The sequence below is a fragment of the Athene cunicularia genome (assembly GCF_003259725.1).
Source record: "Athene cunicularia isolate RWA chromosome 7 unlocalized genomic scaffold, athCun1 chr7_part1, whole genome shotgun sequence".
NCBI lineage: Eukaryota > Metazoa > Chordata > Aves > Strigiformes > Strigidae > Athene > Athene cunicularia.
Window position 1 is genome coordinate 25,412,845 of NW_020799107.1, and position 27,225 is coordinate 25,440,069.

A 27,225-nucleotide genomic window follows, 5' to 3' on the forward strand; every position below is an offset into this window, starting at 1 on the left:
GTCAGACTAGTTGGAATATCCTGTATCATGGAACTGTGGCCATTTCTGAACCAGTTTAACAGGGGCGATTATAATGCACTGCAATGGAATGCAGTAAATAAAAAATTGTATCACCAGCCTTCCTTGTGAATTTTCCCTCAAATCAAGTCATAGTCTGTGTCTTAGATGTTGTTCAGAAAGAACTGTGGGAAATTCCAGTCACTGGTACCATATCTACCCAGAATGTGTTTTCTAGATATTCCAGAATGGAAACTTTTGAAAAGTTATGAAAATATTTCTTTTCAGCTGTTTGTGCTCTGCATCCTGTGAATTGTAGTCCAGTTGTTTCATGTCCTCATTCTCTATCATGAGTGCTTAGCCCCTCTCCAATGCTGTTTTCAAACTCCCATTATGCAGCACAGTGGCTCAACCCAGGGGTAAGACAGTGCTTAAAGAAGCAAAGCAGGTTAGGAAGTACTAATCCTTAGGCAAAATGCATAATTTTCAAATTGACCTGAAATTAAACACTTATATTTATGTTGACCTAACACACAAATAAACATTTCAGTTTTCTCAATGACAGCATTCAAATCATGTCAAATCACATCAAATTCTGTCCTCAAATACGTAGAAGGCCACTGCTACAGGAAGGGGAATAAGGATTGGGGTCTGTGATGAGTAGGCTTCAATACAAGGAGGATTATTTAGGACTGACAGTAGGAGAAATTTTCCAGAAATAGATCTAGAGAAGTACTGGAAAACATTAGGACCTTTGGGAGATGGAAACTCCCATCAGTAGAGGCATTGAAGAGGGACATTAGACTAATGGTCTGTCAGGAAAGGCACTGGTAGAGTTGGACAAGGGATGGAAGGGCAGTTTTCTGGTTTTTGCCATGCTCCAGCACATAGTCAGCATTTAATGAATTAATAATATAGGCTAGAATGTTTATTTTAAAATTTTGGGAAGACTTGTGCTTTTTGCACGTGAACTGTGTGATACTGAAGTGATGAAAATTATGGTTAGTTAGAAGTAACAAAGCACAGGATGTTTCATGGTCACTTGTTCAAAGAAGATCCTCCTGCAAGCACGTCCATCCTGTGCTGTCAGTTGGACCTGATGCTTTAGAGGATGCTGCAGAGGAGGGAGCAGCAATCATCTGGTGCCACCAGCCTCCCCCGTTGGCACAGCTCTGACCAAAAGCAGTCTGGCAGTACAGCACACACGCTCTGGGAATACGCTGCATGTGGGCATCCCAGCCTGCAGTGCCAATAGTTCTCCCAAAAGGATTCTGACAGGTGTTACAGCAGCGTTTTCAGAAGTTCTACTTCTATGAATATTAATGATTAATAATGTTTATCCAGCATCTTTCAATTACCACCTAATTACAGTATGATAATATGTACCACTTATCTTCAGAGTGTTTTATAGACTTCAGCTAATGAATCTCAGCACCCCAGTCAGGCACATACATATTATTATCCTAAATTTACAACCACAACTAAGTTACAGAGAGAAACCTGAACTCTCTGTGGTTGTGTGGGTCTGTACCCATTCTCCAGCATTCAGGCTACACCTCTCCAACAAATTTATCAAATACTAAGGCTCAAACATTCACCTGTGTGTTGCCTTCAAGAAAAACTAATTTAGAGAAAGAAAACTATAAAAAGCCTTCTGATAAGGACAATGTGTTCTGCTCTATTCATCCTTTTCAGAAGAGGAAGTTTTGTATTTTACTATTTTGAAATGACTTGGCCTTTCAGAAGAAAAATGTTTTATGCTATGTGATAGGAAATTTAAGTCTTCAAAATTTGAATTAGAAGTTTTGGTTTTGTAAGGAATGAAAGGTTTGCGGCCAACCAGAATAATTCTCCCCTCCAGAGAGGTGTTTGAGAAGACATTTTTCGTCTTCCACTCCAGGTAGGATGAAATGACTTTTGAAAATTCCCAATGAAATGAAGCATTTGATTCCCCTTTAGTTTTCAGGACACCAGTAAACTTCAGCTGACCTCTTAAGTGCACAGGTTTAGTGGTTCCATCTGAAAACTAGGGATGTGGTAGTTCTGTACATAAAATGAATAAGTAAACTGCCGCTGTTATTTCCACATAGAGACAAATTTATGTTTTGAGGTAAATGCACACCATCAGTCTGGTTTTCTTTTAAGTACTTTATGACTGTAATAGTCTTGGATCTGTCACTTTGAGAACAGTACAACTACAAACAATGATGGAGACTGATCAGCAGGTCAGTAAGGAAAGTAAATTTATCTACAGGAGATTTCCAAGCATCTTTGTCTACGGGATTAGGAGTCCAAGCTAAAAAGGCCTGAAGAAAATTATATTTAAGACATGTTATATGAATGCGAAGGCTGTTGTGCATATTAATTAGGGACCAAAGCTGCTTTCAAACAGTGTGATATGGTGTTTAAGGTATTAAATAGCTTTCTCTTTGTTTCTTTATTTTCTGGTTGCCAAGGAGATCAGGATTGTTGTGTATGCTAACTTTTCTCAAATTAGCTAATCCAAATCATGTTGTTAATGTACGTCTGCTCCAAATATTAAGAAAATAGGGACGGAATTCTTTTTCTCAATCAGTGTAATTTGCAAGCTGCTGGGTCATTATATTTGTACTCACTTCTGCTTTTCTTTGACCATTTTTTTTCCATCACTGAAATCTGTAAATGTGTGAAATAAGATGCCCCAAATTCTTTGTGCATCACTATCCTCTTCTCTTACTAGAACATTCTTTTTGCTAACTGTTGCTCTAGACTTTATCATGTCAAGAGCTGCATGCTTGAGTTTTTCTCAGCTGTCAGAAATTCTGAGTTGCTCAGATATGAAGGGTTAGAGAAATGACATGAGAATTTGACTAGAAGGGGGCAGGACTGTGAGGACCTTACTGCACCACCTCTGTCAAGCCATGGCCGGGCTACTCTGGGAGCAGGAGAGAATGCTGAGTCTTCTCATTTTTCTAGATTTCCTTATGATGACAAATAACTAGTCACAAAGGTAAAATGAGGAAGAAAATATATACTTTTACTAGCTTAACATTAGAAAGTTCCAGGTAATCAAAGCCACTGGTAAGGACAGAAATGGAGTATAAGAGATAGTAAGACCCAGTGCTATTTGCTATTAACCATGGGAACATTCCATAGAGATAATTATTATAAGATTTATTAATCCTTTAATCCAGGATAAATCATTTACAAGTAATGTATGGATTAGATTGCCTGGGACGCTCGGAAATAAAAAATTACGATGGAGCCCAAGCTCATGTTGATGGGGTCTTCATAACTGTGCTGGGTCAAGGCAAAAAAAGCCCTTAATCTGAGTGAGAGGACCCCCAGACTCCTTGGTGGGTGGCAGTGGGAAGCAATGGGGTTCTCACTCTCACCTTCCCAGCACCCACTTCACAAGGGGACATAAAGAAAAGTCCTCCCATGCCCTCCCACCTGCCCACCTTCCTTGCAGTAAACCCCTGTGATAAGAGGCTTCTTGCTGTATGAAGCAGCAGTATTTCCTGTTGACTGTGCCATCAGTTATGGAAAGTTTTGTTACATTTTTGGATCCCAGGGTTCAATCCTTAAGAGCTGTCCTCTTTTAGCTGCTGGCAATTCTTCACCTTTTCTCCTGTTTTCTAGCCTTATGAATATTGTCTCAGGGAGCAGAAGGAAGCAGGACGTGTTAGGAGAGAGGATAGAACCAGGCCCCTGAGGAACTTCCTCACAGTCAGCTAAGTTAAGGCTTTGCGTTCAAATGATGCTCAGGTCATAGAGATGTGGCTGAAGGTGCTCTAAGGAGCTCTCTGCCAGGCATTAAGCCATGTCCCAAACAATTTGCCCACTACCTTTACAGGACCTGGTGACAGATGGGAGCGAAGCCTAGATATGTATGGAGTATTTTGGCTGCTTGGACTGTCCTTAAATGCTGGTTTCACTGACTCAGGTGTCCCATAGCTGGCAATGCAGATGAGCATGGGGTAGGTCAGGTAGCCTGCTCTTCTTTCTCCACTCTGCTGGTCCACCCAGGCACAGGGAGGAGGTTTACCACTGTATGTCTGCATGAGACTGTGCATGTATGTCTCCCCCAAAGCAAAAACAGACTGCTCTTTGTTGCGTGCCCTTACATGCTACTCTTGCAAAAAGAACCAAACTCCATCAAGTTCTTGATTCCTTCCAAATTATGAATTATGCAGGAAGAAAGAAGATCAACAGGAATCCTTTGACTATATGAACTATAATATGTTACAACATCAGTTAAATTCTGAAGTCTTTCTTAGAGTTCATCCCTACATCATGTTCTTGAATTTGCTCCCCTAGATTTAATTTACCCTCTTAGTTTGAGGTTGACTGGCCTCAGTTTGGTAATCTCTTGTTTGATGGATACCTCTCATTTGCTAGCACTCTCTCATCTATGCTGTCATTACCAGCTCCTCAAAATACACAGGTTTCTTTTTCTATTTCTACACAGGAGAGGAGGGGAGAAAAAAAAAAAAAAAAAGAGCTCAGACATGGGAAGAAATGATGAGCTTGTCAAACTGTGCCAAATTGGATTGAATTAGGTGACAGAGGATCTGAATCATGCTACTTGTTCTGAATCAGTAAATGCTCTCCTCCTTCCAATCTCACAACACTCTCAAAGCAGTGGCTTTTCCTCTGAAATGCCAAAAAGCCCCAAAGCACTCCTCAAGTAACGTGAGTTGATTTGTGTGAGCATTTACCATCACCTGAATGCAAGCTTGTTTGCTTAACATTTTATGCATTACATGTCAATATTTACCCAGCCTTCTTAACGAGAGAATTGATAGTGTTCACTTTGCAAGCCCAGTGATGTGCATTAGCCGTGACATTGATATTGTCTTCTCTTGTTTTAGACCTCGGAGAGAAACAAGTTTTTTTCCATCTTCTATTTATCCATTAATGCTGGAAGTTTGATCTCCACGTTTGTAACTCCTGTATTAAGAGGTCAGTGTTGATTTAGAATAAGACAATAAATTAGCTGCCCTCGGACTACTCTGCTGTGCATAGTTAGGCTCTTATGACAACTGAATGGCAGAAATTATATTATCTGTGGAGTGGCCAGTGTATTGCATTTACGCCTTGTTAATCCGGCTGTAGCAGCGTAACAGACTTATAGTACTAGCAGACAAGTCACAGAAACTGTATTCCCAGTTGTATTTCAAAGGCAGTCTGAAATGTAGAATTAAAATATGGAAGGTGGAAGGACCTATATAGTTATCTAATTCTTCCCATTGCCAGCAAAGGATTATTCCCTCATCTTGCCTGTCAGTAACCTGCAGATGGGAATTGATCTCTGATGTCCTGAGCAAGTGTCAAGGCCAAAAAATTTAGCAGGGCTGGTTTTGAAGTCCTACCTTCTCCCTTCCACAGGGTGCTGGAGGGCTGACTTCTGGAGGGCTCTGTCCTGGCACCCAGGCTTGTCTGCATGGGTCTGCTTGCACGACTGTGGCCCTGAGCAACTAACCTTGAAGACAAAGCACAGGCCTATGTCCCATTTAAGACCTACTTTACATTCTAGCCAGCTCACACAACCCCTTTTAGTCCCCGAGTCTTGCTGCACTTCATTGTATCACAGTGCCTAGAAGCCAAGAGGATTGGCATGCTCTAAATACAGACACAGAAGCAGAGCAGCAGGCCATAGGCGATTGGGATGGGGACAGGGACAAGGTAGACTTTGCTTTTAGTAGCAATTTTTTTCATTCCATCCCATGGCCTCTAGGAAGCTTTCTTTGTTCAGAGTGGTTATGTTAACAGGCCGTTCATTTCACAAGGCTGTGGGCAATTGTGCTTGTCTCATATTTACACCATGTGTACGGGCAAAGACAAATGCTATATTTCTTGCTCTTTCTCTCACTGGTGTCCCCAGGTCAGCATTCTGTTGGGAAAGGGGCTTTTGCTCAATGTAGTTAGTGGACAGATGAAAATCCAGTCCCCTTTGAACATCAAAACCTGTGCCAATATAGCCTAGCAATAAAGTAGTTGCAACATGGAAATGAGGTGGAGAGTATGGGGAAAGAATATCATTTTTGCTAATTGTGAAAGCTTTTCTTGGAAGAGCAAGGAATACAGTTCATAGACATTTGGCAGAAATGTGGAATATATACTTTTAGGTGGAAAAGTCCAACTCATTTTGCATGTTAAAAATTCAGTGTGCCCATAATGTCTCACTGCCAGTTTTGCTGTATTTCAGCTAATTTGCTGAAAATAAGTAAATAAATGCTATGCATGCACACAGCTGTGCAGCTGACCATGACTGCCTAGGGACAACAAACAGGAACAACTGAAGGCTTCATGGGTTGGTTTCCTGTTAACCAGCTTAGCTTATTTTAGCCATTTTGTTATTACTCCATGTAAGATTGCGGTAATTTGTAGCCACTGGCATACAAACATAGACCCCACTGCCGGCTTGCTCCTTCCAACTGGACCTCTAAAGTCACATGGTGCTAGAATTGCCCTGGTCCAAGAGGCACAGGGTTTCAGTGAGCCATAGCTCAGGTCGCTCAAAACCATGCTGTAACAAACCTGGCTTCCTGGTGGGTTACTGCAAGACTTGACATTTGGAGCAGGCTTCCTCTAGTGAGATTGGGAAGGTGGCGAGAAAAGGAACTGGAATTTTAAGACTAATCCTGTACTCCCACTTATATAGTAGGGGTATTGGCTTCCACTTTGTCCACTATAGGGTGCTATGAAATCAGATTCAGGCTTTTGACTCAATAGCTCATGTAGCTGGCACAAATAAGGCGGAAACACAGTATTGGTTATTTAGATCTAGGCAAATACAGAATGACCAGGTTATTTTAAATGTTGTGGGTTTTTTCCCAGTTACAGTTCCTACTACTTCTTTCTACCTATATTTGTCTGCCCCCTTCCTTCTAATATTCTCATCAATATCCCATTTTCAGCTGCTCTTCCTGGCAGCCACTAACCCTGCTTCCAAATTGTCTTCAGCAAGGGAGGACAACTGTTTCAAGGAGATTCAATTCACAGTGTCAAGCACCAGCAAAGAAGATTTAAAGCCAGGGGAAGTGACTGTTTTAGGGAAAGCAAATCAAAGGCCCCAGTAACATAAGTCTGACTGTAATGAGGTGCTTTTATTTCTGATTTCTTTTTCAGGGGATGTGAAATGTTTTGGAGAGGATTGTTATGCCCTGGCTTTTGGTGTCCCAGCAGCACTGATGGTGTTGGCACTTGGTGAGTGGAAGCAGTAATGCTTGTAATAGGAGTTACCATTTTTGAGTTCATGGATAGATGAGAAAATGCACGAATTCACTTGCTCTGGATGAATACTGCAATGGGAAACTCAAGGGTTCAAAGTCATCCAACAATTCCACAGTTCCAAACAGCAAGAAAAATCACTAGTTCACTGAGAGATAGGCAGACCATGGTTTTACTGCAATCCTTTACGATGATGAGAGGGTGGTCTGGTGGATGTTTCACAATACAATTGTCTTGCTCTGTAAAGCAAAGGGAGACACCAGAATGATTCTCCTGATGGCTTACAGCTTTGCCTATGAGCAGACTTGGCCTTTGACCTGCAATCTGAGCAGTCTTCAGAGATCCCCAGCTCATAGAAGAGAAGCTTAGCATGCCACTTCTAACCTTTCCACAGGTTCTTTGCAGCTTGGGGACATCTTTAATGGCTCAGACTTTTGCTTCAGAATCTGTGCTCCACAGAAATCGTGGAAGGAGCTGAACAAGATATTACTTTATTCTGAGCTCTGTCTCAGTTTGCCTGGCTGAAGTAATTCCCACAATTACAGTGACAACTTATTATTATGTTGCAATAAAAAGCTCTTATTGTCCAAGTGTCAGGAGACAGCCGCAATCACCCTGCTTCCTAAAGCTTGCATCTTAGCCCCATTAATGTACTTGTCAAGATTTCTTCTTCAACCCTTATAAAACACTCAGCAATTTCCACATTCTTACTGTTACTCCTTGGTAGCCAATACAGAGGACACCCCATTAGCCTTAGTTTCACAGTTGCAGGCTGCTGAGGGGAGCAGTCCCCTTATTATGTTGCATTTGAGAGGTTTTGACACAGCATGGGGTGACTTCTCATTCAGCTTGTTAGCTTAATTGAGAGGCCAGGCAATTGTGTGATTTCACCACAGCATCTGTGATTTGAAAGGTTTGTCCCCCAGAGAATGTTAATATTGCTCTCTCCCCTCAAGTTTCCATCAGAGAGAGGAATCAGGACACTGGAGAGATGTCATCAGGCCACAGCTAATGTTACAGCAATTATTTTCAAAAAATTGCATGGTCACGGGCCCGAGAAGCTTCTCTTTTTCCCCTGTGGCCTGTTCCTATCAGTTTAAGGCAGCACATGCTCCTCTGTGCACCATTGTGTGATGAATGTTTCTAGCAGAGTAGTAGTTGCCCAGGGGAAAATGGATGTGTAAATTTTGCAGTTTCAGTGAAGGCATCAATCGAAATGTGTTTTTAGCTAGTGTCCAGCTGCCAGATTCCTGGCAAAGCAGCAATGTGTACTTTTGTAACATGCTAAAATGCTCTTGGAATTGATATAGTTGACTATATGAGCACCATGCAGAACTGGAGAAAATACCATTTCAACCCTGACTGGCCTGCTCCCCATGATGATGGAAAACAAGGGTTGATTTAGAGGCAGAATGGAAATCTCATAGAGTAAGAAGAACTTCAGTTCCCAAAGGAGTCAATGGCATTGCCAGAAGATATTTCAGCAAACCTAAAGTCACCTTTTAGAGGCACCAACAAGGAGCTGCTAAAAATTAGGGAGTGCAACTACCCACTCTCAGTGTCTTTGGACAGGTGTCTTTCAGTGCAACTCAACCAAACTGACTTCAGAGGTCTCTCAGACAGTTCTGCAAGTTAAAACTGGATGTGAAGGGTCTTCATAGTCAGAAAAGAGAAATGGCAAGTTCCCTGCAGTGCTTGCTTTTCTCCACTGGCTGTGGAGACAATTGGGTTAGTTAAAAAAGTTGAAGGTAGTTTGTTACAAGGATTTCACGCACAGCTTCTATTGTGCTTCTCCCTACTAACATCTTTGGAATTGCGGTGTGCTCAGAGGCTCTCAAAGAGCAGGACAAATGATATTTAATCATATAGCTCCGTCTCTGACAGGATTTTGAAGCCTCAGTCCAATATTCTTTGTGCTTTGAGGGAGAAATGAAGACAAAACAATATCTTAAGTTGTATATCCCTTTATGGAAACCATAAATTGAGGTAATTTCTGTTAACACCAGTATGTGATACAGTGACCTTCATGGCAGTTTCCATTCAAATGTGTGTGAGATGCAAGTACACAGAACCTGTGTTGGATCTGGATTAATCCTTACATGGTTGCAATGAGTCAGGTCTGATTTCCAATATCAGGTGTAGCAATTCAGTGCAGATTATATTTTATGTTTAGCCTACAAAAAGCATAGATGGAGGGAATTTTCAAAGCTTTCATTTCTAGCATGAATCAGATGTGGAGGTGCCTGTTGCAGAGCAGATTATAAAATGTTGGTGACTTCCTAGGGATAACACTGCCTCATGCAAGGTGTTGCATTTTCTTCCATCTGAAGGCATTAAAGGAGGCCTTTATTTTGTTAAAAGTGCCATCCTGTAAGTCCCAAGGGCAGAGGATTTCTGCTGAATGCAGGGGTGGGGTGTCCTTCCTAGAAGCCAGTGCAGGATTGAGCCTCAGTCATGTGAATTCCCATTTGGATTATAATATTTTTCAGTTGTGTTCATTGCTGGAAGTGGACTGTACAGAAAAACGCCACCACAAGGGAATGTTTTGCTGGAAGTGTGCAAATGCATTGGTGTAAGTGTATGCCATTCTCTCTTTATTCATACATGACTCTGAGATTGCAGGTCAGAAAAGTGCAAAGGGAAAGAGGAGGTGACATTTGGAGTTCTGTATGCTGCTCCTGGATATCTTGCTGATGAGCTCTAAGAAATAAGACATTTAGGTTCTAGTTTATTCTTTCAATATTTCAGTTTTTTCTTAGCTTCATGAACTGTTCAGTTGATGTCACTAGTGGCAAATGCTGATGGAGACTGCACTGAAAGGAAAATACAGAAACTCACACAGTATCAGATATATGACTCTTTTTTTTCCAGCTGATTTATTTTACTGAAGTTTATCAGTTCAGCAGACAGTAATAGTACACATTCATATTATGCACATTCAGCATGTTCATGTAAATGAAAGAGACACCTGCTGAAGTTGCATTATATATAGTCTTATCAATTATTTTTTATAGTGTGTGAGCTGAATATAGTATGTGAAAAAATACTCTCTTATTATTAGGTGGATAATGATGTTTCTTTTTCAGGAAGCTCTTGCTAACAGCAGATGCTTTCTTTTTATCTAGCTCAGTCCTAGTAACAGATTTACCTTGGGAAACCAGTCCAGATCTTAAAGATAAGATTTCAAAGTGAGGTCTGTCCCTCTTTTTGCCAGGGTGACTGTTCAGTGTGTTCAGTGACTGGAGCACACAGCCTAAACAAATGAGTTAGAAATCAGGTGTTACTGATTTCTCCTCCAGTGAGAAACCAACTTGAAAGCTGGTCTAGGAGTGAATGAGGCATGGGCTGCACCAGGAATATGAAAAGAAAGTTCTGCAGAACAAGAAGGGAATGAGAGTTTTGGTTTTAACACTGGATAGCTACGCATTTCATCCCCAGCACAGTGGTCAGACAGGTGGTTTTTTGGGAGCGAACTGAAGAAATTATGTTTAAAGCTTTAACATGTAGCAGGTTTGAAATCAATCATGAAACAGTCTTTGAGGGCTTATGTCAGATTTGTCTCTAAAAGACAAGCCTGTGAAGTAGTTCATTCCCACATCATAACTTTAATCAACCAATGTCACAGAAACTTCCCTGCCGAGAATTGGTCATAAAGCATCCAATACAAGATTTTGGAAGCGTCTGGCAAAACCCCCACAATTTTCTGGTGTGGCTCACATTTGGGGATGAGGAGGGCAGCCTTGAGTTGAGAATGTGACAAGGACAGATATGCCACTAGGGAGTTACTCACCTATTTTTCTCCCTAGTTTGCTATTAAAAACCGGCTGAAAAACCGGTCCCCTCAGATTCCAAAGCGAGATCACTGGCTGGACTGGGCATCAGAAAAATACTCGGTAAGTGATGGTCTACCTGGCAGGTTTGGAAGGGGAAGGGGGCAGACGGGCAGACAGACAGGGGAGACAGTAATACTGGCCTGGCCACACCACTCCTCACATGCACAGGGTTCTCGTTTGTCCTGTCCCTTCCCACATCTGTACTCTCCTGACCCTTAATGGACAGTTTAGGTGCTGCACTGAAATGCAGAAATGCAAATATGTCCAATATGAATAAGTGCAATAAATAACTGCCATGTAGAAATAAATAGGAGCTCCCATGCTTTGTGGCTTGAATCACCTGCTGGCTTTTCACTGCCATCTTACCTTTTTGCCTATTCCTTTATAGAAACAGCTGATTGGGGAGGTTAAAATGGTGACACGTGTCCTCTTCCTCTTCATACCGCTGCCAATGTTCTGGGCCCTGTTTGATCAGCAGGTATAGTACAGTGCATTGCAGGTCTGCCTGCTGGACTGCGTTTGCACCCTTGTCCTTCCAGGGTAACACCGAAGCATCCTGGGGATGCAGAGCACCACACTCCTACTGGGTGTCCGGGGGCTTGCTAAGGCAGTACCCACCATCACTGCTGGCCATCCCTTTGCAGTCCTGCCAGGTGTCTGGCACAGGAGGGTGAGAAGGGAGAATGTGCCCTGCCTCCTGGCAGGTGTTTCAGAGAAGGGAAGGAATAGATGGGAAACAAGACCTCCAGCACTGTCACCTTCTCTGTCCCCATGTTTTCTAGTCCTGTAGGACATCTTGAAAGGCTTCACAGCTGTCTGTTTTCTCCTTAGGGATCCAGGTGGACTTTGCAAGCCACAAAAATGAATGCTGATTTTGTAAGTACTTAATGTCACCAGGGCTGGTAAGACTAGTAGTAACATCACTGCTCTTGCTTTTTAACTGGAGTCTCGCAGTACTAAGAGCATCTGCTTGACGAGTCTGGGTGAGTTGCACTTCTGGTGATTAGAAGCAAAGCGAAAGTCTCTGTGCAGTTATGTTCAAGTCATCACAGCACATCTTGGCAAGAAGTGAGTCTGGGGAGTCATCAGAAGCCTGCTGATGGACAGGAGTGCTGACCTACTGGCAGCTGGTCACTCTGTGACCTTGAGCAGGCAGGGTTTCCAGCCTGCTACCCCCACTGAAGACAGAGAAGTCAGAAAGTTCACACAGGCCTTGTAAGATATAACTAGAGTTATTGTAGTTGTATATTTCTCCTCTGGCTTACTTGGTGATACATTAATGAAGTCTCTCAAAACCAGCAGGAATCTTGTGTATAGGGTAGAGATGTGATGAGGATTAATTAGTTAGTAGCCATAAAGGTCTTGAAAGATGTGAATGGCAAATGGTGCAGGGTGCAGTGGCAGATAAATGTGGATCAGCTATTTGCCTAAAAATTCCACCATACAAGGCTGGTTTCCAGACATGTTTTAACAGGCCACCTAGATCTTACCTGTGGATGCTTACATCACAATTTAGGATTGTAAAAGCACATTTTCCAGTTTAAAATTGACTTAAGGCCCAAACTTTGAGCTGTACTATGTCACTCCTGTTAAAAATTGGGCTCTCAGCATGTGATACTCATTAGGCTTACATAATTCAGATGAGACATGAAGAAGACTATACCTTGAGTAATATTTATCCATCTCAGAAAGACAAAACCATGAAAGTTCACACAGTCTTCGTGATGTGTATCTGAAAACTGTTTTCTGCTGTACAGTACATGCACTTGGTGATCTATTAGCAGATTTAAGGATCACCAGGTGTCACTTATTAAACTCTTCCTGGTGGAGAAGGACATATTGAGGGCTTTTTTTGTCACAGCAATTTGGATAGGTTTTTGGCTTGTGTTTCCACTGGTGAGTTGTCCTAACTCATGAAGGTGAGAATTAATTACAACACTGGGGTGATCCCACCAGTAGGCTTGCTGGAGTTCATGCTTGTAATATTCCATGCTTTTCCCTTCTGCAGACAAAGGGCTCAGTGAGGAAGTCCAAAGATAAACAGGGAATGATTTAGTGTGAGATGAAATATTTGCAGGCTTGTTTCCTAATGTCACATTTGTATAGTGTGCACAAAGTAGCAGGAGAGTGATACTTTTATTTGCCTGATACTTTTGAATGACAGTCTCCTCTGCTGTGACCAGTGGTTTCCACTCTCCCAGGAGGCAGCTGCCACAGAGACAGGCAGCCATTCTAGATTCAGGTCAAGACAAGCCTGGCAGACAGGAGACAAACCCCCACAGTACTTTCTTGGAAAGATATTATTTCCTTCCTCAATTTCCCCCTCTTCTCTTCATAGAATCATAGAGTGGTTTGGGTTGGAAGGGACCTTAAAGATCATCCAGTTCCAACCCCCTGCCATGGGCAGGAACACCTTTCACTAGCCCAGGTTGCTCAAAGCCCCGTCCAACCTGGCCTTGATCACTGCCAGGGAGGGGGCAGCCACAGCTTCTCTGGGCAACCTGTGCCAGTGCCTCACCACCCTCACAATAAAGAATTTCTTTAGATCTAATCTAAATCTTCCCTCTGTCAGTTTAAAACCATTACCCCTCATCCCATCACTGCATTCTCTGATAAAGAGTCCCATCCCCATCTTTCCTGTAGCCCCTTTAAGTACCGGGAGGCTGCTACAAGGTCTCCCCAGAGCTTTCCCTTCTCCAGGCTGAACAATTCCAACACTCTCAGCCTGTCCTCACAGGGGAGCTGCTCCAGCCCCGACCATCTTCATGCTCAAGCAGGTCTGTGTCCTTCTGATGTTGGGGGCCCCGGAGCTGGACACAGCACTGCAAGTGAGGTCTCATGAGAGGGGCATAGAGGAAGAGAATCCCCTCCCTCGACCTGCTGCCCACACTTCTCTTGATGCAGCTCAGGATACAGTTGGCTTTCTGGGCTGTGAGAACATATTGTTGGCTCACAGTCAGTTTTCCATTCACTAGTACCCCCAAGTCCTTCTCCGCAGGGCTGCTCTCAATCCCCTCATCACCCAGCCTGTATTTGTGCTTGGGATTGCCCCGACCCATGTGCAGGACCTTGCACTTGGCCTAGTTGAACTTGATGAGGTTTGCATGGTCCCACCTCTCCAGCCTGTCCAGGTCCCTCTGGATGCCATCCCTTCCCTCCAGCTTGGTGTTGGCAAACTACCTGAGGGTGCCCTCACTCCCACTGTCCATGTTGCCAACAAAGATGTTAAACAGCGCTGGTCCCAACACCAACCCCTGCAGAACACCACTCGTCACTGGTCTCCACTTGGACATCGAGCTGTTGACCACAACTCCTTGAGTGTGACCATCCAGCCAATTCCTTATCCACCAAGGGGTCCATCCATCAAATCCATGTCTCTCCAATTTAGGAAGTCGTGCAGGACACTGTCAAATGATTTGCACAAGTCCAGGTAGATGACGTCAGTTGCTCTTCCCTTATCCACCAGTGCTCTAACCCCATCGTAGAAGGCCACCAATTTTGTCAGGTACAGTTTGCCCTTGGTGAAGCCATGTTGGCTGTCACCAATCACCTCCTTATTTTCCATGTGCCTTAGCAGAGTTTCCAGAAGATCCACTCCATGATCTTGCTGGGCACACAGATGAGACTGACTGGCATGTAGTTCTTTTTTCTCTTTTTAAAAATGGGGGTTATGTTTCCCCTTTTCCAGTCAGTGGGAACTTCACCAGACTGCCATGACTTCTCAAATGTGAAGGATATAGTTGCTTATCTCCTTCATCTGCCAGTTCCCTCTAGACCCACAGATGCATCTCATCAGATCAGGTTCCTTAGATGGTCTCGAACCTGATCTTCTTCTACAGTGAGTGGTTCTTCATTCTCCCAGTTCCTGCCTTTGTCTTCTGTGACTTGGGCAGTGTAGATGGTGCCCTTGCTGGTGAAGACTGAAACAGAAAATTGTTGAGTACCTCAGCCTTCTCCATGTCCCGGGTAACCAGGTTTCCCATTTCCTTCTGGAGAGGGTCCACATTTTTCCTAGTTTTCCATTTATCACTGTCATACCTAGAGAAGCTTTTCTTGCTTGTTTTCTGCCCTTTCCTGGCCAGATTTAATTCTATCAGGGCTTTAGCCTTCATCTTAATGACAAATGAAAAGCACTGCTTGTAGTTCAAAAAGACACCAGCCTCTCCCTGGAGACAGCTCATTTGTACCTTTTGGGGACTGGGATCCCTCCATCCATCCCTTTTGACCTTGCCTGATTGTGAGGGCTGGGTACAGTGATGCCAAGGTCAGGCAACTCTAATATCCTGGAGGACTCTTGGCTCAAACCAAGAAGTCACAGCTGACCAAAGCCCATTAGGTGCCCTTGGCAGATGGAGGGAGGAAAGAGGTGTTGTGCTCTGGGGATGACATTTTGTTATCCTTTTGGGGTGCTTGGGAGAGATGCCAACAGAGCTCAGAGGGTCCTGAAGCTTGAGACCACTCACTTGTAGGATTTGGGCTTTTCCCATTACAGAAGCAGGGAGGGAGGAAGCTTTAAGCCCAAATCCCAACCTGGGCAATAATTTGCCCATTCCTCCCCACTCACCTAGTTCATGGCTCAGCTAGTCTGAAAGATGGGTGTTGGTACCTGTCATAGGCTGTCCCCCAGGTGCCATATATCAAGTGCTGACTGTAGCTTCCTTTTGCAAAATGATTCTCATCAAACACTGTATCCTTAGACAACAAATGTCAAGAGCACAATATCAATTTCTAAAGCCAATGTAAAGTATTTGAGTAAACCACCTTTGCTGCTAAGGCCTCTACTGGACTGTTTGCTTATTTGCCATATGTACTGTTATGGTGTTTATGAATCACATGGAATATCTTTTTGTTTCAGGGAATATATGTCCTTCAGCCTGACCAAATGCAGGTAAAAGATACTATAGGGTAGGAAATAACCCTCAGAAATTTATTATCTTTTTCTCTCTCATTTTTATTTTTCTCATGGGACCAGTAGCCTTTCTCTGCTCCTTTTGAAGGTAATAGCAGTGCTCCTGCTGACTGCTGTGGTGTGGACTTTGCCTCATTGCTCACCAGCAAGTTGCTAAGACCCTAAGGATGTCCTAACACAGAGGTTGAATCCTGCAGAATACTGCAGAGATGTGGGGAGACATGACATAATAGTTCTTGAACTAGTGCTGGCATGTGGAGGATAAAAGCTGTGTCTCCTTTTAACATGCCCCTGTGCTGGGATGAGTGTTGTACCTGAAATATGTTTCCTTCCTCCCTTTCTGCAGGGCAGATGAAAATGTGAAGACACCGTGTTGTCACAGTTGATTACAATTCTTATGCTGAACAGCTGTGGAGAAATTCAAAGCTGTTCTGTTCCCTGAAATCTTCCTTCAAAACAGAAACAGTATTTCTCTCTGCTTATTCTCTGTCACTCTGTTTCCTTGCTCTGCCACTGCTGGCTGACGGACAACCTCTGCCCCTCCCAGGAGAAATTTAGTTCCAGGAGGACTACCAAGCTGTGTGGAAGTCTAAGAAATTGCCAGTCTCACAGAAAAGTGCCTGTTCCCCTGGGATTTTGCTGAAGTCCCAAGGTGTTTCCATTATTGCTGATTTGTTGTAAGGTCCCACCACAGCACTGAAGGTCACCTGCCTCTATTGTCAGTGGGTTTTGTACTCTTTAAAAACATAATGCTTCACTTCTCTCTTCAGGGAAAGTGGTACACTGATGCTTGCTTACCTCTTGGAGAGGAGGATATGAACAAAATGTATTCGTGCCTGTGAAAACTAAATAGCAGGAGCTGTCGAAGTGCAAACTATGATTATATTTTAAAAGCAGAGTTTTAAGTGTTTGTTCATGTCCTTTCTGTAATGGAATTATTTCTGGAGGACAGTGCTTTATGAGTTTAATTACTGAAAGTTGCTTTCTAGTCACTAAACTCCCATTCTTTTGTATTGCAGTTCTTAAATCCACTTCTTATTCTTGTCTTCATCCCAATTTTTGACCTTGGGCTCTACCCCCTCATAAACATGTGCAAATTTAATTTCACGTAAGTACATGGGGGCAATGCAGATGCCTTGGTGCTTTTTCTTTTTTAGCAAGCATGCAGAATAGATTTTAAGGAGGAGGAACACAAATTTCCATTCATCCTTCTCAGTATTTGCCTTCACTTCAACCCCAAGAGGTATCATGACCCTCTTCCATAGGTCCTGGAAATTCCAGAGGGGAAAATTCAGTGATGTTGGATTCTGCTGTGTACAGATTTCCCCTGAAAAGCAGATATGAACAGTCCCTCTTTGAATTTATCAGCATGTTCTTCACCTTATATCTTACATCACCCCTAAATAATTCTCTCCCTGAAAGGTCCCTGTGGAGCCAAATTCACTGCCCCATGTGGGCTACATGTGGTGGTGTGAAAGCAGATTCCACACTAGGATCTGAACCAGTGAGTATGTATGGGGATTTCCATATGGCCCAAGCATTTTATCCCAGGTCTGTGTTAGTAAGAAGTGCAGTGTAATAGGAGCAGACATCCAGGTTGGTTCGGAGACTCACTTTATGCATTTTGGGTGATTTTACTTCAGAGTATCTGTAGTCTGCCTCTGTGGATTGATGCCCTTTAGCAGTGGGAGCATGTTACATGCACTCATGGAGTGCCTTTGCCAGTGTGGTTTCAGATGAAAGGAACCAAGTTTCCATACTCCAGCACCACTTCTCAATGTAAACCACAGTGTGGGAAGGGATGATGAGTGGGAGATTGGGTTAAAAAGCATGTTCCTAATCCAAACTAAAATGCTGGATAAACAAAACCACATAAAATGGGGGTGAAAGCCTAGCTCAGAAGCCTACCCCTTCACCCTGCCAATCCTTTCCCATCATGCTGAATTACTTGTACCTAGAGACATATTAAAGACATTGTCCAGCCCTGTGATGGAAGCTGTGCTTGTCCATGCTACCTCAGTGTGAGCCTCTTCCCTGGACTGAGCCCTATCTTGACAGTAAACGTCCTGCCTGATGACCAGTTCACAGACTAGTTTGCCCAGCAGCATGAACTCCTGCACCAATCAGGACTGAATGCCGTGCTGTCTCTGTCCCCTGAATGTGGCATATGAACAGGCTCCTATCTAGTTTAGCTATAGAACTGTCTGTGGAAACACTGTAGCCTGAAGGACATTAGCCTATGTGGCTGCAAAAGTTTGTGCTATAAAATCCCAATACAGGACTGAAGATCAAAACAATTTTTTGTAGTACAAGTTGCAAGAGGTAAATATTTTCTTATCCCAGGGCATGTAACCAAGAGACAGAACTTGGGTTCCTCATTTGGATTTTCTATAGCTCAGTCAATGTGGAATGTGAATCCAGACCATTACAGAGAGTGGAGACCACTGAATCTAGAACCAGAGTTGTTTCAAATCTCAACAACCCGCTAGTCCCTTTGGGCATGCTGTTCTGGACCTATTTTATTCTGCTTTATATCATATTATCTCATGTAACTCTGGTAGAGTTGCACTAGTTTTGCTCCAAGTTCAGAAGCAAGCTCTTTATTCTCTAGAAATGTAAATGTATTGGCATGAGAAATAACCCAGAATGATACCACAGATGGTCAGAAACACTGATGACACAAACTACACATTTTTCTGCTCCTCATTCCTGCTGCTAAATAGCATGCTACTTTTCTTTTGCCTTTTCCAAAAGGGACTTGAAGATATATAATTTCTAGTGCTCCTTCCAACATCACAGGTTAACATAATGCCATGAGCTATTCCCACTAGTAGAGCTAGGAACAAGATAATATGAAACTTGCAAGCAAAGAGCTTTTTTTTCATGGCATATAAGTTTTAATTGGCCTCAGTGCTGGCCTCATACAGAATAATAGAATAGTTTTAAGTAAAATGATTGGCAATTTAAACAGTACGTCATCCTCAGTGCCACCTGTTGGACAGTTTATTACATGGTTTTGGCACATCTTTGGCTCTGAGGGATGGTATTCTATATTTTAAATTACTTTTTTTTTCTTAATGGCACCTCTTTCATTTGCTCTGTAGACCTATCAGGAAAATGGCAACAGGTATGATCCTTGCAGGGATGGCGTTTGGACTAGCAGCTGTTGTAGAAGTCAAAATAAATGTAAGTATAGTACAAGGGATTCCTCAGAATTACCTTCTTTCCCTAGGGTGTTTTTATTGATGCTCTTAGATAATCCTTTTAACCACTGTGTTCCTTGATCATAATTTTTAATGTGTTCTTTACAATTAATCATACCGACCCAGTTGCTAATGATGATTCCTACTTTGTCTACTTTTCCCTTTCTTTGTCTCTGTCTCTTGCTCTCTTTCCAGTCTTTGCAGTTTTGCCGGTCATCTGTATTGGGTCTATGTTCTAGATTTCCATCGTCAAAGTGCTTGACAGACATCTAGTTAATTCTAGTGATTAATTCCCAAAAGGTAGTCTGTTCTCTCTCCTATTTCTCTCTGTAGCTTGCCTATATTTTTACTTATTTTACTATTTGGGATTTTTCTATGTGTATGTGGGTGGTGGTTTTGGTTTTTTAATTTAATTACTTTCCTACTTTAGGGTGGGGATGTGCTTTTTACAAGCCAAAGTGTTTCTCTAGTGATGCAGGTGAATCCTGTCACTACTGTAATCACAGGCATCAAGGACTGCTAGGCAGCCCCAGGCATGATGGCAGCAAATCTCTTGTAAATTTGATGTTAGCCCCAGCAGATTTATACTATTTGCTTCTGGCCTGTGACCAGCCTTGTGCAGACTTTGGCTGACCTTTGTCTCACAAAAGTTACTAAAGGATTAATTTTTAAAGCTTCCATGTATACTTAAAATGTTCTGTTAGAGTGGCTGGCACACAGCCCTGGATTAACATCTGCTGGTTCCTCAGGTAAATCCACTGACAAGTCTCCCACTGAAATGAGACTTTGTGGGTTCAGGTCTTCTTTCTGATCTCTTTTCGTGAGCAAAGAAATGCTCTCATTGCCACCACCAGCAGCTCTGGCCAAGCACTGAAAGTCTGCTCTGGCTGTGGGTGACTCCTCCGGGCAGAGGCAAGGTGAGTTAGAGGTTCCCCCCTGCCTGTGCATGGAAATTTTACCCTGAAGACCACTAAAAGCTCTAACGAAGAGGGGGCTAGGATGGGCCACCTTGACTTGGCTGTGGGTGGCACAGGTGAAAAGCCACAGTAATGGAATTTGCTGGATAATGTTAACAGGCCTGTTGGTCCAGAGCAGCACATGGGTACAGGGAAATCAGTGTCGCCCTATCTTCTCTGCCAGTATGTTTCCCCACCGAGTTGGGTTCAAACTGCCCTGCTGGCAATACCGAAATTATAGGATGAGATAGTAAAAAATGGATAGCTCTGAAGTATTGCTGACAGCTACTTGAAATTAAAGTGAGAAAAAAGGAGACTTTTTAAAAAAATAAATTAATTTTAGATCTGCAGGTAGTACAATGCTGACACTGATTGATGTACTCTTTCTAGGAAATGATTCCTGACAGAAAGAGATACCTCTGTGCTGGAGGCATTGCCTTTCCTTTCTCAGAAAACAGGAAATAAGATCTATACAGTCAGCTGTTAAGATAGCATGGTGTCAAGTGATGCAAAAACACCGATTACAGACATGGAACTGAACTGGGATTTTCAAAACTGCTTAGCTTCTGGCCTAATTCTTTTCCCAATCACTGACTGCAGTGGGAAATAATTATTCTGGTCACTGCTTTTGAAATCTAAGCACAATTTTTTTCCATTCTGTTATGGCAGTTGGTTAAATCCAGGCACTAGGGAGCTGTATAATGAAAGCAGTGACATTGTTCTACCTACCCAGCAGTTGTGTAGCCTGTATGCTTAGTGATGTGAAGAGCAGTTTTTGGGAGGAATGATAGGTTGGCTATTGAGATACTATGAGGAAAACTCCCTAAATAAGATTTATGTTCAGTTTTCTCTCAATGCAACTTCTGATGAGGAAGGGATGGAAAAGTGTCATTACAGAGAGGAAGACTATTACGGCTAAAAAGGAAGAGATATTAAAGTGCTAATAAAGCATACAGATGGCACTTAAAGCCTTTTACTTTAATTAGGAAAACGATATGCCTCGACTTGTCCCAGAAGAAAGTTTAATTCGGGTTCTGAATTTGGCAAAGAACCCTGTTCGAGTGACAATCCAAGACCAGGACCTATTTCAGCAGCCTGTGGAGGCTTTTCAGGTAAGCATATATGTGGGGCTGGAAGACCTCCCCGCTTGCATCCCATTGAAGAAAGGGCAGTCTTTTCTTCAAGTGTTTTCTAATAAAACCCACAGATTCTAGAGCTTGTTCTCCTCTACCACCTTAGAAGTGCATAGGAATAGCTTTAATAATGGAGCATATTATCTCCATTGATGAGACAGAAGTGGACAGTTTAGAGACATATTTCCATGGCAAAGGAGTAAATAACTAACTACATTCACCTGTAATTAGGAATAAAGGATAATTGTCCTCAGATGAGCATGTAGAGACATTCAACTCACATCTCTGAGTGCTCAGACCAGTCATTGCTGCTGGGATCTGGATGGCATCTGGGAAGTATTTACTTGCAAAGCAGGAAAGAAATGGAAGGCAATTAACTGGACATAGGTGCTGGGTCATTTCCTTATGTCAGCTTCCAGATTACTTTACAGGTCAGGCTACTCTGGGACTTGGCCAAGCAGTCCACTGGCCACTGGCAGCCTGTTGTGTTTTAGGTGTGGTCCCATCAGGGCAGATAAAGGCCAGGGAAGAGTAGGTGTTCCCTGACCTTTGTGTTGCATCAGGCAAGGGAAGATACTCCAAGCTCTGGCTTGACCAGCCCAAAGCCCAGAGGTCAACATAGGTCCTTTGCTTTAGAAGACAGCTCTGACTGCTAACCTCTCTTTACAGGCTGCCTTGAAGAGAGGATAGGGTTGCACTTGGTGGGAAGAGCCAAATCCTTTCTTGTCTGAAAAAAGTGTAACTAAGTTTGTTTTTTTCACAGAATCCAGTTGAATACTCAAAATTAATATTGAATGGAGAGGAACAGAGCCTTCGCTTCACCCTGCAACATCAAGGATTGTCTCTTGATTTTAACTATACTGTGAAGGAAAAATCAGTATACAGCTTAATTGTTTTTGAGGCAGACGGAAGCCTATCAAGCCGCTTAGTGAGTGTGGGAGTGAAATGTAAATACAGTATTAATTCAATGGCTGTGATGATACAATGGGGTAATAGGCTCATTAATTCATTTGTTCAGTTGCAATGTCTGTCTGATTGCTCTCAGATGCTCTAAACCTGACTTCTTAGCTAGCGGCACTGGATCTGTATGCATTTCTGCTGGTTGATTAATAGAGGCATTATGGCATCTGAGAGTTTCTGGGCACACTTTAATCCAGTGAGTGCTGCAGTGGGAGAGCAAAGTCATGCCTGCTAGGCAGCAGATCTTGAGAACGCTGAGGAAGGAGAGCGCCAGAGATTTCCCCCCAAAGATGGTTTTATAAAGCAAAAGATGTTAAAGAGGCTCTAGGGCTGGGCATGGAATAAAAGTATCAGAGGAATGATTCCAGGTTTAGTTATTGCAAGTGTTTAGTGAAAATGCACAGAAGGCCCATTTGTTTTGCTGAACAGAATAAATGATTAAGCTCATTTCGGGCTTTGCAGCAGAGCCGGCTGTGTTTGGACTTTTGTGTATTGCTGCAACAATCAGAGAGAAACATATGGGATGATAGAGCCAGATTCTAATATCTTTTACATTGTAGCTGTATCCTAAGAATCTCTCTTGAAGTGACTGGTGTTATTGCACATTGTGGCACGTGTGTAAATGTCATAGAATCTGTCCTTATGCTAAAATATCAATTCTCTCTGCACTTCCTCAGCCTCCTACCTTGCAGGGCTGCCACACCAAGCAGTCAGTATTGTATAGTGGAAGCCACATAACTGTTTTTAAAAATGAGGAGGTTTAAGCATTTATTTTTTCCTAAAATTGGGGTTTTTTTCTGCTTTATGGCTTAGAGCCTGGGGCTTATTATCACACAGTGTTAAGGTTCCCCGTGACCCTGATGACTGTGTGCTGTTACCTTAAGAAATGGATGCTTGTACAGTAATTTTCATACAGTCCTTAAGAAGTGAAAGTCTGTGACAGGCTGGAGCAAGTCTCTGAGCTTTGGTACATCTCTGTGCTGTCTTAGCTATCTAGCCTGTGCTTAAATTAATGCCCACCCTGGCACAGGCAGGCTCTTACGTGCTGGGGAATAGCCGTGCTGTTGGGTGATGCTATTGGCCTGTCATTCTCAGCTGTAGATAAGGGAGGTGTGGAAGAGTGTGTGGTAAATGATACTCGTTTTTCCAGCCTTGCAACACAAGGCAGGCAATGCCAGCATCACTCCTGTGTTGCTGGGCTTGCCCTGGAGTAGCCATGGCCCACACCAGCCTCCCTCACTGCTGGATTTGGCTCCTCTCTCAGGTGGGGGTGCTCTTCTGGAAGGATCCAATCTGAAATTGGTTTCTTCTCCTTTGTGGGCTGTTGAGTAGGCAGGAAATGAATTTGAGAGCTCTGGGACTCATTGATGAAAACGAGTAATGATTTGGCTGGTCTGTCTGCAACGAACTAGAGTGTTAATCCCCATGTGTCTCTCATGGAGAAAAATGATGATGTTGTTGTTTATTATTTATTGCTCTGACATTTAGTATTCACTGTGGCTATTTATTATTTAGGGCATGCATTATTTGTGGGTCAGCATATCACACAAATACAATAGACGTTTCATAAGTAGACTGAAATTCTGCATCCTTGATCTCAGAAGCTCAGGGTTTAACATCAGGAATAAAGTGTGGAGAAAGGGCTAGAAAATTTTAAGAGAAAGGCAGTTTCTGAAGGTAGATTCAGTCCCTTCTGGCTTGCCTGAGTTCCATCTGTGGGCAGTGCTAATTGAAATTGCTCTGCAAGCTTAAGTGGACATGGCACAACTGTGGATTTTTACCAGCCAAGACCCTTACTCTGTATTCTTTTTGTGTGACATAAAATCTTCAGAGCAGGGCATTGTCTTTACTGCCTTTTTTCAGCATTGTAAAATGTACTTCTGTGGCTGGGTGTAAAGTTTATATGAGAGTCCAGTTGATTTCCACGGGCTTTACAACGCATCTAACTGCACAGACACTAGTATTTCTGCTGCACATTGTTATAAGGCAGCATTAATAAATGTGTTTGATCTTTTTTTTTCTTTCTCTCTTTAGATTACAGACTTGGAAGCAAAGCCAGAAAATGGTTTGGCAGCTGTTAGGTAGGAATGGCTTTTTCTGGGGATTTTGAGTTGGTGGGGTGAGGGAAACTGCTTTTGTCTAATGCAAAATATATGTAACATAATCCAGATGTTCTCAGGTTGGAATCTAGTCCATAATAATCATGAAATACTCAGGTGTCAGCTGTGGAGGCTTGACAGCGTGTCACCTCCCACACTTGCCATGCAGAACTGAGCATTATTGCTGCTTACTGCCTAGGATAGTCTGGGCTGAGATGGCAATGTAAAAGATGTCCTCCCTTGGAAGAGTGGTAAATTCATCTCACTGTGTTCTGCCTCCTTGGGAAGAAAGGGAAGAAGCAGTCTGGAAAGGAACCATTGCCATTTGTCCTCTGCAAACTGGCCAACCCATGACGTTCATTTATCTTACCCAACCTCATGCACAAATGCCTACTAAATTGGATGCAGCAACAATTTTACATCCTCTTAAATTCAGCTGGGCATTGGGCTCTGCTTAAGCAGCTAGTCTACTTTCCTAATTTGAGCTAGTCCATGAACAGTCCTGTGCCAAGATGCCATCTCACTGAGGTCACAGTTACCTCCAGCACCACATCACCAGGCCTATGCAAGGCTGCTGAGATTCAGATATTCAGATTTGGGGGGGAAAAAAAAAAAAAAAAAAAAAAAGGATTTCAGCTGGACTTTCTGGATGATTTGGGCAAGCTGCAATTTAAAAACAAACCAACCAACCTCCCCCCAAAAAAACAGAAGGAAACCAACCAAACAAAAAAACCCTCAAAAACTTTAGATAGTATAAACCAATGTCCAACTCCCTTATCTGAAAGCCTTTGTTGACAGAGCAGGGGAACAGTGTCTGTTCATAGCTCTGTGCCTGTGAAGGCTTCTACTGACTGACCACCACCTTGGAGACTTGATTAATACCTGGAATACTGTCAGGAATGTTTTATATTTTCCTGTGAACATTTTTGACAAAATCTCAGAACTTTCCCTTCAACTGTTTCTGAAGAGATTTTACTAGGAAGAAACTATTTTTCCACTAAAAAGTTACTTTTGTTAAGCACTTTATCTTCTGGGATTTCTCCCCCATTTTAAGAACTGAAAACCAAAATGTTTTAAAACACAGTCAGATCAAATGAAAATTGTTTGGTTTTGCTAACGATTTTTGAGTTGTCAGAAGGAAACTCTTGTGTATGAAAAAGCATGTAAACACTGGGTGAAAAAATCCCACACCCAAACATTCCCATGACAGATTTGGTTTTGATGAAAATACCTTATTTTGCTAGAAAACTCTTTCCCACTGGTAGAAACTCCTTGGAAAGTATGCCAGAATGGTGCACAAACTCATCAGGACACCCAATTTTATAGTTTCCTGGGGTGGGCTGCGGCTCTTGTCCTCTCAGACAATCACAGAACAATCTTGGAAGGTCTCTGAGAAGAGATTTCCTGGAGGTCTTAACCCACAAAAAGTGAGGGTCAGTTTTCACAGGAGAGAGAGTAACAGGACAAAATTACACAGCAGGGAAAACTAATCATATGTTGAAAAAAAATGGGCAATGCATCAGGTGAATATTTTGGTAGCTTGTAGGAGAGGCTGTCCTAACCTTAGGGAGTTACAGAAGGCTTTGGGAGAGAGAGTCCACTTCTTCTGAAGTGTCTGATTACACTTCTCCTGCCCTGTCTGACAACCCAATGAAATATGCTTTCTTTGCAGATTCATTAATGGTTTGAGTGAAGATGTCAACCTCACCATTGACAATAAACAGTTCATTGCTGTTCAGAAAAATTACAGCGCTTCTGAATACTCGCTGCTGGAGAGGGACAGGTAAGTTTCCCTTAATGTGCTGAAGGTTCTTGCTGAGGCCTTTCCTTGGATACAATGGGGCTTTTCTCAGGTGAATAGAAAACCTTTGCTGCTATTGTCTTGGCATTGGTTAGTGGGGGCAGATGTTTATAAAAAAGCAGGATTATCAGCTCTGAGCGGAGCAGGTCCTCCAGGCCACTCGTGTATGTACAGAAGTACCATGCATTTAATCGGCAAAGTGTCCAAGACAAAGGACAGCAAATCTGTATCTCTGTGCCTAATATGCAGTTGAATAGATTCAACCTCCAAACAGTGTCTGTGATAGTTCCCTTTCCATGGTTGTTATTGCTTTGGTAAGATAAAATCAGTAGGGACAAAGCTTGGAAACTTTATTCCCATCACATGAGTATAATGACATCATAAATTAGGCCATAATCTGAGTTTTCTCGGAGTCAGGTCAGGGGAATTTTGGAAACCAAAATAATCTTTTTGAAGAGGTCCAGATACAGCACTTTCTCTGAGCTTTTATTCACATTATGTGGGGGCCTGGAGGGAAGAGAATGGCCATTCCTGTACATCTGTTGGCAGAGTAAGGTGGGACATGGTGAAGCCCCCTCTGCCATTTGGTTTGATATTCTCTCAGGCCCAAGCTCTTAGCGTTAGGGTGCTCTCAGGGAAAGGCCAATTCGTATTCCACACTACAAAGTGTTGGTATGTGGGTCGGTAACGTCAAGTAACATTACATGGCTTTGCAAGCTGGGCTTGTTAGACAGGGACTCCATATGGCCTTGGTTTGGCAGCACTGGAGTTGGCTCTTACTGGGTATTTCTGACATTTGCAGTGTTTCAAAACAAGCTTCATGGCTTTTCTCTGCATCAGCTCCATCCAAAATATTTATTGCTGCAATTTAGTAGGATGCAGTAACCATTGTGGTAGTGCTGCTGTGCCTCTGTGCCATCTCACGCATCCAGAATCAGAAGAACAAATATGAAGGCTAATTTGCTCTGCTGAAATGAAACAAAAAGTGACTTGTGGGTGCATATCTCTGATTTCATGAAGGCTGCTTGAGCCTGACTAACTTGTCTGGCCCACACTTCCTGAAGGAGTAGAGAAAAGTTTGGAAGGAAAATAAACCTGAGGGGAGGGGTGGGGGGGTGG

The 27,225-nt window shown here is 42.8% G+C and overlaps 1 protein-coding gene across 10 annotated transcripts in view; it reads left to right on the forward strand.

Moving 5' to 3' along the window:
- SLC15A2 (solute carrier family 15 member 2) overlaps nt 1-27,225 on the forward strand; it is a 79,449-nt gene that overhangs the window by 22,359 nt on the left and 29,865 nt on the right. For 9 of the 10 annotated variants that reach the window (XM_026852823.1, XM_026852828.1, XM_026852822.1 and 6 more), the window contains 13 exons: nt 4,851-4,941; nt 7,111-7,188; nt 9,702-9,784; nt 11,019-11,105; nt 11,434-11,523; nt 11,877-11,921; nt 15,901-15,933; nt 16,974-17,062; nt 19,059-19,140; nt 21,100-21,225; nt 22,010-22,174; nt 24,241-24,287; nt 25,978-26,088. In XM_026852823.1, coding sequence (XP_026708624.1) covers nt 4,851-4,941; nt 7,111-7,188; nt 9,702-9,784; nt 11,019-11,105; nt 11,434-11,523; nt 11,877-11,921; nt 15,901-15,933; nt 16,974-17,062; nt 19,059-19,140; nt 21,100-21,225; nt 22,010-22,174; nt 24,241-24,287; nt 25,978-26,088 — 1,127 coding nt within the window. The remainder of the gene's footprint in view (nt 1-4,850; nt 4,942-7,110; nt 7,189-9,701; nt 9,785-11,018; nt 11,106-11,433; nt 11,524-11,876; nt 11,922-15,900; nt 15,934-16,973; nt 17,063-19,058; nt 19,141-21,099; nt 21,226-22,009; nt 22,175-24,240; nt 24,288-25,977; nt 26,089-27,225) is intronic. The other variant, XM_026852824.1, reaches the window with a different exon arrangement.